This window comes from Pyrgilauda ruficollis, unplaced genomic scaffold (assembly GCF_017590135.1).
Source record: "Pyrgilauda ruficollis isolate IOZ18807 unplaced genomic scaffold, ASM1759013v1 scaffold91, whole genome shotgun sequence".
Lineage (NCBI taxonomy): Eukaryota > Metazoa > Chordata > Aves > Passeriformes > Passeridae > Pyrgilauda > Pyrgilauda ruficollis.
The window spans coordinates 1,212,040-1,226,559 of record NW_024531155.1 but is presented as its reverse complement, the minus strand read 5'-3'; the positions used below and the strand labels follow the sequence as shown (position 1 = coordinate 1,226,559).

At 41.8% G+C, this 14,520-nt stretch overlaps 1 protein-coding gene across 3 annotated transcripts in view; it reads right to left on the bottom strand.

The window, feature by feature from the left end:
- ZNF827 (zinc finger protein 827) overlaps positions 1-14,520 on the bottom strand; it is a 99,823-nt gene that overhangs the window by 33,586 nt on the left and 51,717 nt on the right. For all 3 annotated transcript variants that reach the window (XR_005956974.1, XR_005956975.1, XM_041489230.1), the window contains exons 6-7: positions 3,815-4,063; positions 3,124-3,181 (exon numbers count right to left, since the gene is read on the bottom strand). Coding sequence is in view for 1 of the 3 variants with exons in the window: in XM_041489230.1 (XP_041345164.1) it covers positions 3,124-3,181; positions 3,815-4,063 (307 nt within the window). In the remaining 2 variants the exon portion in view is untranslated. The remainder of the gene's footprint in view (positions 1-3,123; positions 3,182-3,814; positions 4,064-14,520) is intronic.

The following is a 14,520-nucleotide window of genomic DNA, read 5'->3' as shown; positions in this document are numbered from 1 at the left end:
AGCAGTCAGCATTAGGCTGTGCTGAAGGAGAAGGCGAGAAGTTGCCCCAAACCTGAACAGTTTGGTGAATGCCAATAGCTGAACAATGCAGGATACTCCAGAAAACAAGTGACCAGGATAAACCAAAACATCTCCAACACACATGTGTGAAACTTAACTTGTTCCAAGACTCACACTCCCACTCAGGGTTGACATAATACAAAACAGACTGACACTGTATAAAAATACGCCATGATTTATTGCAACATTCCTCTCACTGGTTTAATAATGATTTGAAAGAAAAACAGCAATAAAAATGTTTTATTACTATTGTAACTCTTCAAAATCTTGTACTCTGCTTGGGTTCCCATGTTGGCTTTCCTGCTTGTGTCTTAGATTCAGTCACTGGGACACTGCTGGTTCTAAGCAAAACGGATGGTGCAGGGTTTATCTATTTCAGGTTGGGCCATAGATCATGACCAGGTGCTGTTGAAGGCCACATCATGTCATACCCCAAGGATCTCCCTCTCCACCACTGGCCTCTGGTGAATTATAGAACCATCCTTGGATACCTCTTTTCTGCCTTCCACTAGAATGGCAGCAGAGTCTCTTCAGAGGAGGCCCTATTATTATTTCTATTTCAGCAGATCTGTCCTCCGATTCCCAGTGAAAAGTGTGGAGGGAGGAGCTCCTGCTTCACAGCAAGAAATTACACATTGTCCTCAATCATTGTGCAAAGTCCTTTCTGACGAAGGTTAAGCTTTAGGATATTTTTTATTTTTCCTTTGGCTGCACTTTTCCAGTTTCATGGCTACACAGTTCTCTAGATGAAAGAAACTGCTCTTGGCATCTTATGCTGGCGTACTCACTCCACATCACTCGCTTCTCCACTTTCTGTCTTCTCATCACAGATGGCAGGCTCTACCATCTCACTCAGCCACTGAACTATGAGGAATCCTTGCCAGTTCCGGCTGCTTAAGCAAAGTCATATGGAAGTATATGCTGGCAAAGTCCAGGAATACTCACAGGAGGAACAGCAACAGATAGGGGACAGTTAGAAATGTTAATAAGGAATAAGACAGCAAAAAGTGCTTGTGTACCCATCTTGCTGGGGGTTTGCTGATTTAAGCCTCACCAGTGACACAGCTAAATCTTTGTGCTTCCCAGCCACTCACAGGTGGACAACAGTGACCTCACCTTGGCTTTCTGCAGCTGTCAGCACATTTCACACAGCAATTGTAATTCAAATGCCTTTCTGTCATTGCACCAGATGTGGGCTGGTGAGCCAAACTGCAACGCCACATGTTTTCTTAATGCACTCCAAGTGCCTCTATCCTCCACTGGCTGCTCCATCACATTCTATTTTTGAGAAGGCGTCATACCCTCACCAGTAAAGACTTCCAGCTGTTTATTTGGTTTGGGATGGGTTGTGGTTTTTTTTTTTTTTTGGCAAGGTCTTTCAAGTCAATATGTTTGAACTCACAGAATTTAGTAGACTGACTCACTTCCCCTCTTTAAGAAGCTCTCCTCATTCATGTCTTCTTCTGCTGATAAATAGGCAAGATAAGAAAAGCACCCAGAGAAACTGAACCAGGCACTCAGCATTTCATGCCCTGATGGGTAGCAGCCACTGTAAGGACGTCTCAGTAAAGCTCAACACAAGTTTGACAACAGCCAACTGTGCTATCCCTTAAAAGTTGGCAGCCAAAAGAAGGGCAAGTTATCTTTGAACTGTCCTCAACCTTTCCAATTGGGATTATCTTTGATAGATCCAAAAGTAGCTCTGGATTCTCACACCAGTCCTGCTGGTAACATCATGAGACACTGAAATCTATTTTCAACTATTTGTCAGCCTGTCTCTGCAGTGCACCCTGGATGGTTAATGAGTAGTTGGACAATATGTGCATTTCTCTTTGTTGGTGTCTCAGGCTTATGCTTTTTAAGCAGCACAGAAATGCTGTGCAGGCTGCATATCCGACAAATTCCCACACTAGCAAATATGGGAAGCATTCACTGTAACCAGAAGCCAAAAAGCTCAATTGAATTATCTTTCAACTTGTAACATCAAAAAGTCCCTCATGTACATTTACTGAGCTGGTCAGTTTATTAAAAACAAGTTATTTATTGCAGCTACCATGAATGAATTGGATAGGCCTAGAAATTTAAGTACAGTGTATTTCAGAGACCTTTTCTTTGCAACTGAAATGCTTTTCCATTCTGTCTGGGCAAAGTTGTTATAAGTTAGCACTGAGAACTTCTGTAGAGGGGCTGCAGAGGCAAGAAGCTCTTACTCAATCTTTGAATGAACTCTTCATCACTTCAGTGTGCTCAGTCTCCAGCCCATCCACAACAATTAGGGAATTTTCAAGTAGGAAAGAAATACATCCTTGTCAATTCCTGCCTACTCCTCCTACCCTACCAAGGGCTCCAAAGTCTTTACCAATTGCAGACACCACTTACTGCATAAGAGCTTAAAATCTTCCCATAGGGACACTTCACCTTGCTGCTCCTGGATACATAAACACCTTGTGGGCTTGTTCCCAGCCACAGTGCTGTAAAGTGCACATTTCTTTAACAGCACAGGCCACAATAACTCCTACTTAATTTAAATTATTGTAGTAATGTAATTGTAATCTTTAACATGACTTGTTACCACTGTCTTACAGTCTGACTTTTCAAAATTCATCCCTAGAATGTATTGAGATGACAGAAATACTAAACTGAAACATTTCTAAAGAAATCTAGCTAGACATAAAACAATCAAAATCACCCCTTCTTACATTGGTCCATGTCTTAAAATCCAGTTGTCAGCCTGATCTTTCCTCAAGCACTGCATGTACCATGCAGTTTCTCGTACATTTCAGTTTTTGTTGAAAAAAATAGAATAAATAATTCTTAAAATGATGCGTGACTACTTGATCAGAGGAGAACAGACAAAAGCCTTTGTGCCTTTTTGATTTATGAACCCTAAGCAATCAGATCTATAGTTGTAGCTGTTCAGATATGGGTTCCATTACTCATGGAAATACCTTACATTTGTACTATCAGGTCACATTTAGCAGAAGACAGGTTTGAGTTCACAAGGCAAAAGGAGGCAATGCTATTTACAGTGCAGCTTTGCAGGTAACCACAGGCTGTACTTACCTGGCTGTAGTTCTGATGGTGTTATCTTTATTGTGGTTGTGCTCTTTGCTCACCTTTTCTGCAGAGGAACACATAAGAGTTTTGTGATTAGCTTATGCCACATATTCTCTACCAAATTTTATTCAGCAGAACGATTTTAATGCTTTCAGGTAACAGAATGGGCATGGCTTTATTTAAATTAACAGCCAACAAGCGTTTTCAGCTCCAGTGTTAGAGCTTCATTCAGAGTGTGCAATGCAAGTGTTCATTGAACACTGGTCCCACTGCCTTTGTGCGACAGATGAGGTTCACCTTCCTTGCCAAGGGAAGTGGGCAGTGCAGCCCCAGGAGTGCTGCATCCTGCAGCCACTGGCCACTGAGGCCAGGAACTGCCATCTGCAGATTCCCCTCTACAGTGATCAAAGCAGTCACAAATTATTTAATTAGCTTTTAGAAATACAGGAACTGAACTCTGGCTTTTCCAACTCAGGCGAAGTACTGTGAGCCTGACCTGGCTGCCACAGTGCTTTAAAGCATATGCAGACTATGGGGAACATTTGGCAAGGACTCTGTGTGAGGGTTGGAAGGTTCCTATCAGTTTTCAGCCCTGGTGACCTCACAGTTTCATGGAACTCTGGGGTTACACAAAAAAAAAAAAAAATCTGACTTTGCTCTTTCACTTCAGCTATTGAGCAGTTTGCACTGGATGTACCTGATAGCTGGAAGAGCAGCTCAGATGCCATCTTCACTGATATGTCCTGGCTGAAGAGATTTCTCTCAGGGAGCACACGGCCCTCAGGTGCCTTCTGGATGCGCTCGCTGATGTCGCGCCCCAGTAAAGTGCTGTAGCCGACGTTCTGGCCGGCTTGGCTGGGCGACACCGCCGCCTGCGAGTCGTGGATGTCAACTTCCATCGGCTCTTCCTTTATCTTTACCATCTGGGCTTCCTTGAAACTCTCAGCTGCAAATATGTATTCAAAAAAAAAAGAAAAAGAAAAAAGAAGAAACAACCGCCATAATTATTTAATTAGGCTGTAATTTTTCAGAGTGCTCAAAGCAGAAATCACAATTACCAAGTTATAATTTGTGTACCGCATCCCTGCAAATGGGAAGGGAAGCAAGCAGCTGACAGCCCCAGCATTCTTCTGGCTGTTATAAATAGAAGCAAGCTCTTGAAAATAATTTTTCAAACTAGAAAGCAGAAAACAGTTGCATATTTGCAAATATGAGAGTTACATCACTTTCTATGAATACTGCGTATGTGATGACACACTAGTTAGTGAATCTTCGTTTCTATTTATTAAATGAAGTTGCAGCTCCACCCCAGCTCTCCTGAGGTGGGCACTGAAGGCCTCTTACAAACTCCAAATTACTCTGTTTCAGCAGAAGTACCAGCACCCACAGTCGGAAGTACCAGTATGGGGACAGGGGCAGTATGGGGACAGGGGCTTCTCCTCTCTCTTGCTCTTTTATGGAAAATTCCAGAAAACCATGTGAAGAACCTGTTCGTTACACTGCATAAACTTTCCAGATGAGAGGGATATTCTGGGGTTCATGCTTTTCTCAAGGCTGACAGATATTCCCTCATATATTACAAGGTCCACTAACCTTAAGGAACAGTTTTCTTAAGTCCATATCATCCCCTCCTTGCCTTGCTCTCCAGTGTCCCAGGTCTAGCAAACAAAACCATAGTCTAAAAGCCAATTTCTAGAAACTCCAGAGACAGCATAAAAAAGGCAATATGTCTGGAGAATCAAGAATATAAATAATTGCATGAACAGAGTTAAAAACCAGAAGGAACATCCAGGTAAGGAATCATTCCAAGAAAATTTGTTTGCTCTGGTTTTCCCATCCTCTCTAACTCACATGTGAGTGTGTCAGCTTCACAGATTTTATTCCAAGCGTGAAAGATTCAGGCTTTTCATTTTCAATTACCCAATATTACAATGGATCTCAGAGGCACCAAAACATGATTTGGTTATCCCCAAAAATGTTTTCAACTTCCTCAGCTGGTTGGTGTCACGTTGTCACCTCCAGCAAAAGATGGACAGAATCCCTTTATCATGAAGGCATAAGCATTCTACCTAAAATTAAACTGATACGTATCACCAAGTCCTTTTTCATTACCTTGGGTTTTGCCTCTCTCCACATTCCTGGAGTAGAGAAGAAGTGGCTTTACATCCTACAGCTCTTAAAAAAAATAAAAAATTGAAGCCAGGAGATAAACGCTACTTGGATATGTTCCAGGAACAATTTACATGAAGTGCTTTCAATCTTTTCTTATGACATTTCTTGACCTTTAAAAGACACATCTAAACATTGATAAAAATCTTTACCCTCTACTATCCACAGATACATCTCAGACTTCAGAAATTTTTATAGTGAATTCTCAGCTGAAGACTAGTTAGAAATATTATGCCTTTTTTTTTGCCCTTGTTAAGAAGATTTTTCTCTTTTTAAAATTTTGTTTGAAGCTTCCATTACTCTCTTATTATAAAACCACAAAACCTTGCATCTGTGTTACAAAGTGTAAAAATAGCACGCTGTGCATTGAAAGCACACACAGAGCAGCAAAGGAACGCATCAGGTAACAGTGTCAATCAAAAGCTCAGGTAACTCCACAAACAAATGAGTTCTTCAGATGTCTGACAGACTGAGCTCTTCACCCAGCTGCCAAATTTAGGTGCAGAGTCAAGATGACCTTTGCTGCTCTCTCTGCTTTTAAAATATTATTTCTATTTCTGTTCCTGCTCCACACAGTTTAATTCCCTGTCCTGCAAGTGCTTTTGTATCAGACAAACTGGTAGGACCCCAACTAAGGCAAGAGTCAAGCAACACCAGTGACCTTCTCTCCCTCACCATCAGCGAGCATTGCAATTGCCGTAACTACATCTACATATTTGATCATTTCCTTTGACCTTTATCTTTCCAGCTGCACCCTTTTGATCTGACAGAATGTCCCTGCCAAATGTGAATTCTGTCATACTCTAAATCCCCAAAGCAAACACACAAAGAGAAGACTGAAGGAGGGTTTCTGATAATTTTACAAGAGCTAATGAAAGGGAAACACAGTCAGTCTGTCCCACGGGCAGCAATCATAGGCATAAAACCCTGCTGTGCTAGATCTTGTGCTGGCAAAATACTGTAATTAAAGTTATGCCCATACCTGTCTCACCATACAAGCACAGCAAACTAAGTCAAACTCCAGCTTCTTGGGGATTGTTTTCCCTTCTGTGCTGTTCATTGTGGAGTAAGGTGATAGCCCTTATTTTTTACATAGGTATCTCACATGGTTATAGCACAGCTAAAGTTTTTCAAGTCAAGTACAGATACACAAAAAGGTCTCCTGTTTTAAATAACTAAATCATTTTATCTTTGACTTTTATAGGAGACCTAGTAGGTCTCCTATAAATAATCTGCAATGTATCAGAATATGAAGTTAGTATATGAGAGTCAGGTTTTTTTCTTCAGGTCAGATTTCTATAATAGTACGGCAAAATCTGTGGGCTAAAGAGACTCAAATAGCTCAAAAGTGTATCCAGAACATGATCTCCAAAACACAGTCTGCTATTCATTCAAAACTAACCTGGGTGAGGCTCAGAATAACAGCACAGCAACACTGAGACACTTCATAGGGCAAAAGATGAACTAAATCACCCAATATGTCTTTTTCTGCTATTAACTGTGTGATACAAAAACCTTAACAAAATAAGAGGAAACTATTTTATACATGGATGTGCTTTATCAAGCCACAGAGAAGCTGTTTCTTTACAGAGCAGTGTAACTTTTAATCATCTTATCTAACAAAAGCCTTAATGAATGTCATCCTATTCACATTGAGTGAGACAATCTTCCACATCAGATATGAAAAATAGAGCACTGGACAGGCTTGTTCCAAGACAAAACAAATTCTTACACAGTTTTCAGGTTCTCTGGCAAGGAATTCACATATGCAAGGAATCACAAAGTAGTGATACTTGCTAAAAAACCCCTCCAAACCTGGAACAGCAGAAATGTAGAACAATACTTGTGCTGAGTAAAGCCTAAAAGCCCTGAAAGCTCAGGGTACAACATTTATCCCTGAAGGCCTGGCAGCATCACTTCTATAAGGTGCAGCAGTAAGAGCACTTCTGGAATTTAGTCTTGGACAACACATTCTACAGCCTAGAACAGAGGCTGGCAAGTTCTAGAAAGACCTTATTCAATCTCTCTGAAAGTTGGGGCTATCACAATCCAGCTCCATCTGAGCACAAGTCAGCAAAGTGCCCTTGTGGCATCCAAGGCCAGCCTATTTTGGGCCCCATTATCACATCTGCAGCCATCAGGCAGAGGGGGGGGATTCTTACCCTCTGCTCAGCACTTATGAGGCATTTAGGGTACTGTGCCCTATCTGGGGCTCCCCCACTACAGGACAGACACTGACATCCCCAGAGCATGTTCGCTGGAAGGCAGCCAAGGTTGTCAGAGGGCTGCTGCAAGACAGAAGAGGAGATCAGCTGCGAGAACTGGGTTTGTTCAGCCTCAAGAAAACAACACTAAGGGGACACTTTACTGCTGCCAACAGCTCTCTAAGGAATAAAGGGAAGGTGCAGAGAAGCTCAAGTCAGAGTTCTCTCATAAATGCACAGCAATCGTGTGAGTCAACAGACAAGATGGAACATGGGGAATTCTGTTTATATATACAGGAAAAAGAATTCCCATCAGGATGGGGAAATGCTGACACACATTGCTGAGAGAGGTTGGGTTCTCCATCCCTGAACATATTCTAAAATTGGTAAGACCCTCAGCAGCCTGCCTGGCTTGACCTGCTCTGAGCAAAGGTCTGGAATAAATGACCCTGGAGATGCCCTCCAAACAAAATTATTTCATGAACCTTCAGCAGTAGGCCAGCTGCAGGTTCATCTTGCAGAACTTTCAAAAGGAAGATCACACTTGTTCTAATGCAGCACTAGAAACTTTTCTTAATGTCCACTCTGAACTTCCCAAACTGCAGCTGGCAGCTGTTACCCCTTCTTTTACCATCTGCAGGGAGAAAAGTTTAACTCCACTACCTTTCCAAGTTTCCTTCAAGTAGGTGCAGGCTGCAATTAGATTGGCCTTTAGTTCTCCTGTGCCAGACTGAACAGGCTCAGCTCCCCCAGTGCCTCACACCACAAGGAAACCATGACCTGATGGACCTGGTCAGAAGGTTGCAACACTTTCCCTGCAGAGACAGGCTGAGAGAGCTGGGGTTGGTCAGCCTGGAGAAGAGAAGGCTCCAGGGAGACCTTAGAGCAGCCTTTCAGTACTTACAGCAGGCTTGTGAGAGAGCTGAGGACAGACTGCTTAGCCTGTTGTGACATAAGAGACAGTGGTTTTAACCCAAAAGAAGGAAGATCCAGACTATATATAGGGGAAGAATTTTTTACAATATGAGTGTTGAAAAATGGGAACAGGTTGCCCAGAGAGGTGGTAAATGGCCCATGCCTGGAAATGTTCAAGGTCAGGTAGGACGGGGCTCTGAGCAACCTGATCTTGATGAAGATGTCCCTGCTCGTTGCTGAGGGGTGGGACTGGATGACCTTTAAAGTTCCCTTCTATCCCAGACCATTCTGTGACTCCATGCAGCACTCACGTGCTCTGCGGGGGACACTGAACCCTTCCTAAAGCAGCACACTCTGCTTTTCCCCTTATTTGAGATAGAAGTCAAAGATAAGGGATAGATTTCATGAAGAACACAAGTCATGCAGTAAATATTGCTTTGGCTGACACAACAGCTGTCCAATAACCTTGCATTGCCAAAATCAAATGAATACTTGTTAAATCATTCCTGTTTCTTCCCACCATTTTACTTAAAACTTCACCCTGCGACTAAAATTCTAAGTTGCTTGTTTTTGCTGAAATGCCCACCAGCCTTACAAATCAACTTTATGAATCAACTTAGAGAAGAAAGCCTTTCCCATATGTCTCATAAATTGGACTCATGTACCAGGCTCCACAATGAAGCAGACGGGGGTAAATAGTGGGTCAACTTGTACCAACTTCAAAAGCTTTCAGCACAGAGAATCAGGCGTTTTGTTATGCTAATTGTTCTGATTTGCTAGAAAAAAAACATGCCCTAAAACAGCTTAAATAAAACCTCAGAGGTAGGGAACAGTTGGCAAGCCCTGAAGGTTCTGCTACAGAGACACAACAAGGAACATCTGACGTTCCCTAGGGCGCTGTGCTTGATGCTTTATTTTGCTAGTATTTTTTTCAAACTGCTGTTTTATATAAGACAATGTCAATGAATCAATGCAACAGGATCCTGCATTAAAAAAAATAAAAATCATGAAATGGCTCATATTTATTAAAGTAGAACCTCTGAACTCCCATATTACAGAATTTTGCAACTACAATCTGCTTCACAGAAATGTGATCCAAGGAAAAAAATATGGAGCAAATTAAAGGCACAGACTAATCAGAGTTGTGATAGACATCTGCTGCCCCTTCCATTTAAATGGTAGGGTGATGGTGCTTACCTGCATGACCCTACTCGAACAACCTGGTTAAAATAAAAAAAACAAAACCAGAAAAAGCCCCAACAACACCCACTTGGCTAGTAGCAGGGTTAAATCTGGGAATGTGACTTGCCGTGGTTTGTCATTTCTCTACTTACCACAAAAAAAAAGTCTTATTTGGGATGATACACTTCCCCACTTACGTTCTGGGCTCCTACAGAAGCCCCAAGGAACAAAAGATTTCCCTGTATTTTCCTTTCTCTGCCCATTATCAAGGCTTTCTAAGCAGGGATGAAAGCCTTGACAGCTCTCCTGCAATCAATCCAGCAGCAGGGCTCGCACGAGGTACCAGCAACAGGAATCTCCAGAGACAGCAGCCTAACTCCACACGGGCACTTCCCAGAGCAGCCCACAATGTTGTGGAAAAGAAATATGCAGCAAGATTACTTCTGACCTTCACCTTATGCTAGAATTGTACTATCATTCTTTTCTGGTTTCAGTCTTTTTAAATAGTTGCTCTAATCCATGTGATTTCAATTAAATGGATGATACAGTGTCAAAAAATTAATGACAAGGCATGAAATACAAAATTACCATAAACATTTTTAAGTGGCTATAGGCTTAATCAAAAAAATGCCAAAAACCCCATCACACGCCTCCCCTGTAATAACCAGTTGCTCCAAAAGAGGAACTATCATACAATTAGCGGGTAATAAATGGAGTTGATCAGGAATGCTTTTGGACTCAGTTGTAGGCAGCACCTCACTTTGTGTGCTGAGGTCACAAAGTCTGCACTAATTGCATGTGCTGATAACCCAAAATTAAGACACTTCGTTGGTACTGGTTTATTACAAGAAAACACTGTGTGACCTGAGGACTGAAGAACAAAAAATCCAAAGGAACCAAAGGGTACAAAAGTCATGCACTTGCTTGGGCTAACAAGGAGATGTGCAATACATGGGGAACTGACCCACAGAAAAAAGAGAGGAGGAAAACTACCTGAGTTACATGCAAAATCAACACATTTCAAAAATAGGATACATCTGAAATAAAGGTAAATGTGATTCAGACAACATTTCTGGGAAAGACAGGGACATACTAATGTCCCTGGGCAAAACACTACTTAAGAAGTGCTACTACCTGGGATAGATTTTATACTCTTCCACCTATTCACTCATTTCTGGACAAGAAGACAAAACACTGTATCCTTCTAAAAGCTAATACATGCCCCAAACGTATCAGCAGCATGACTATTTCAGCAGAAAATGAGATTTTTCAGCTCTAACAATGGTATGTAAATGCAAATATTTATTTTTAATTTCAGTCTCCTCTGAAATGTACTTTTCAATTTACAAGACTGAGTAAATCTGACCAGGAATCATTGAGGGTGCCACTTAATTAAACATTTTGAGCAATAAATTAACTTTTCCATGAAAGAGAACTGGTAAAAATGTAAAATCCAGGTGTATTTGAAACACATTACTCCCATTTCTTCTAACTGATTTTGTACAATATTTTATGGGAATTTAAAATCTTGCAGGGATGACACCCTCCCAAACAGAGAAGAGAGCAATTTGCCCCACTCCACTATCTCCTCAAATCTGTTTGCTTACCAGTGGACCTAGTCTCAGTCAAGACTCAGCCATTGACAGAATTCCCAGCTCACCTTTGTGCACTCATACATATCACAGTGGTAATTCTATTTTCTTCTGTAGAATGGAGGTTGAAAATCTGCTCAAACTTCGCCTGTTAACTTCCAAACACCATTTCAAATGGGTGTTTGATTTATTCTGAAATAGCAGCTTGATTGTTAGGAAGTTTTATCCTGGCTGTTTGGGTGGAAGTGGGTTGTACCCAGATATGCCCAAGAGACATGAGCCCTCTGAGCCTGGATAATCCTTTGGAAGAGGTGTGAGTAGGTATCAAGTCTGTGAAGTGTGAGGTAGGAGACCTGAATCCCAGTGGAACATGGAAGAGAAAGAACTGGTGTAAAAGGTCAAATTCCACCACAGTAATGTGTGGAGCAAGGGCTTGATCCCAAACTTTGGTCATGTTGCTAGAAGCAAGTGTCCAAAGAGCCCTTCAGCTTGAGAGTCTTGTCTTGTAGAACGAAAATAGCGGTCCGTGATTTTCTCGTTTCTTTCCACCTGCTTCTACAATGGCAGCTAACAAATGTTCTTTTAATGTTCCACTACAGGAAAAGATGTTTATTATTCTGACTTTTCCTAGCTCTAGAATAATTTCTGAGTAGCTGAGAAATCGGGGCTGACAAAGGGCTGGTGATTTGGAGTAAACCTACCCCAGTATGCACCAGACCAAACCAGGCTCCAGAGCTGGAAGGGCCTTCCACTACCCTGTACATCTAAGAGCTGGCAACACAGCACCTCTGTTTGGGAAAAGATTTCCCAGTGAAAACTATAAACCATGCATGGAAGGAAATAGCAAGGTCTATGCCCAAATCCCAGATGGCTCCCACCCATGAGGCTGAAACAAACAGCAGTACTCTTGCTTAGAGGATAACAGCAACATGTACGTCGGGAATGCAGGAAGCACAACACTGTTATGTTGGAAATTCCTTCCTGAATTTGTATGTGATGCAGGTTTTGGTGATTAGTATTATGCAGAAGAAAGTGAAAAGAACAAAGCAAGAATACAATCCATTCAGTCCTTACCAAGCATATAGAGAATCTGAAGGGACTTGACTTAAATCCAATTATAAAATGTATCAAATCTAACAAGGGCACTTGACTGAGGATTTACCACAGAGAGTAAAGCATCAAGACAGACTTGTTCCTTTTTTTTTTTTTCTTTCCAGTACCATGAAAAAGGAGGAAGCTTGTTCTTGTTTTCCTTTTAACCTCAAGAGGTGGCTCAGGAAGAAATGTGGATGCCTCATCCCTAGAGGTTTTCAAGGCCACATTGGATGAGGCTCTGAGCAATATCTTCTAGTGGAAGATGTTCCTGCCCATGGCAGAGGGGTTGGAACCAGATGATTGCTCTCTACAGCTCCCTGAAAGGAGGTTGTAGCTGGGGAAGTCTCTTCTTCCAGGCAACCAGCAACAGGACAAGAGGAAATGGCCTCAAGCTGCTCCAGGGGAAGTTCAGGCTGGACATCAGGAAGAATTGTTTCACAGGAAGGGTTGCCAAGCATTGGAACGAGCTGCCCAGGGAGATGGTGAAGCCACCATCCCTGGAGGTGTTAAAGAAATTACTGGATGCGGCACTCAGTGCTGTGGCCCAGGACAAGGTGGTGATCAGTCAATGGTTGGAGTGAATGACCTTGGTGGTCTTTTCCAGCCTAAATGATTTTGTCATCTTTAAGGTCCCTTGATGCCTTGAGAGGCTACCTAGAACAGAGTCTAGGCAGTGATAAAGGAATAAAGTAAGTATTTATTAAAAAGGCCTTCAAAGGATACACTTTGGACAGCACAAGAGCCTGGCCGAGGCTACACACAAGATGGATGACGGGTCACACGTTTTCATGCTTTTGTAAGTTTTGGTCCATTTACATCTTGGGGTTAATTGTTCAAATACAGCTGCAGGTTATGAAGTCCCATCCTCCCAGACTGCTCTCCTCAATTTGCTGTTGTTTATACTTTTTGGGCTGCAAGATAGCAGCACTTTGGCTGCACCAAAGCTGCAATTGTGCCCTTGGTTCTCAGGCTGGAAAAGGACTGTTTTGGTAAACTAAACTGTGCTAACACCTTATATGAAGTTCAGTTATATACTAATGCAGTACATAATCTGGATAATATGAAAGCTAAAACTAAAGGCATCACCTTCTATGATTCTATGAAGTGGCTTCATTAAGTAAGTTCTAAGTCACCAAAACCAGGCTGCAAAATTGCTTACAGTAGGCTGTGAAGTCAACAGTGATATGGGAGTACTCTACCAGATAAGGTAAAGATTCAAAAAAACCCAAAATAAATCACTAAAGAGGCTAATCATCTTAAGATTTTGTCCTACTTTAAACTGTATCTCAGTGTTTTTCTCTCCAGTTTCTGCCCTAGATGGTAATTCAGGGAAGCGCAGGTTGGAAACTGTCTGTGACAATGGGGTGTAACCCCAACCCCCTGGCTGATGTGGGAATACTCATGGCAGCAACACCGACTCCATAAATCAGAGCCACTCTTCACATCCTAATCTATGGATTAGCCAAAAAGACCACTGTCAGCAAAAACTGCTCAGTCCCTAAGAGCTTGTAAGAGAAATGTTACATTGATGTATTTCTTACTACAGCCTTTAAAGCCTGGGAGATCCCAACACAAGCTGAAGACTAGACCAAGATTTAATACACACTGAATTTCTCTCATATAAACAGGTATTTAAGGCACAAATATTCTAACATAATAGGCAGCAATAGAACTATTTAAACACAGCCTGCCAGTGCTGAACTCGACTGACAATCCAGAACCCTCATGTCTCTGAAGTACTTCACAAAAAATTAAATTACGGAGCTCTTTCTTTATAAAAATAGTTACATAAATTTATATGCACCAAGAAAAATAGTCACAGCTTAGCATTCATTAGGCTGCAAAATTTTCTTACCAAAACACCTCACTCAAACCAGTTACCAGCAGCAACTGAGAATTACACCAATAACCAAATGTTTTGTATTTGGGAGTCTGAGAAAAAAAATCTGGAAACTGGTGCTCTGGTGGGCTTTTGCACTTGGGAAACACTTTTTGCACCATTATCATGGAAGGCTTGATTCAAATTCTTCTGCAAATTAAAATGTGGAGGCATGAACAGGAGTGAATTAATTACATGTTTTGTGGGCGAGATCCTAGTCAGCTCGAGTCTTTCAGATACAAGTTTGAGCTCAGATTCATAGCTGACAGTGTCCAATCACGACAACTGATTTCAGGTAGGTTTGACTGGGATCTCAGAGGACTAAACTTGTAAGCATTCCCACCAGCACTTGTTGCATGACTTTGGC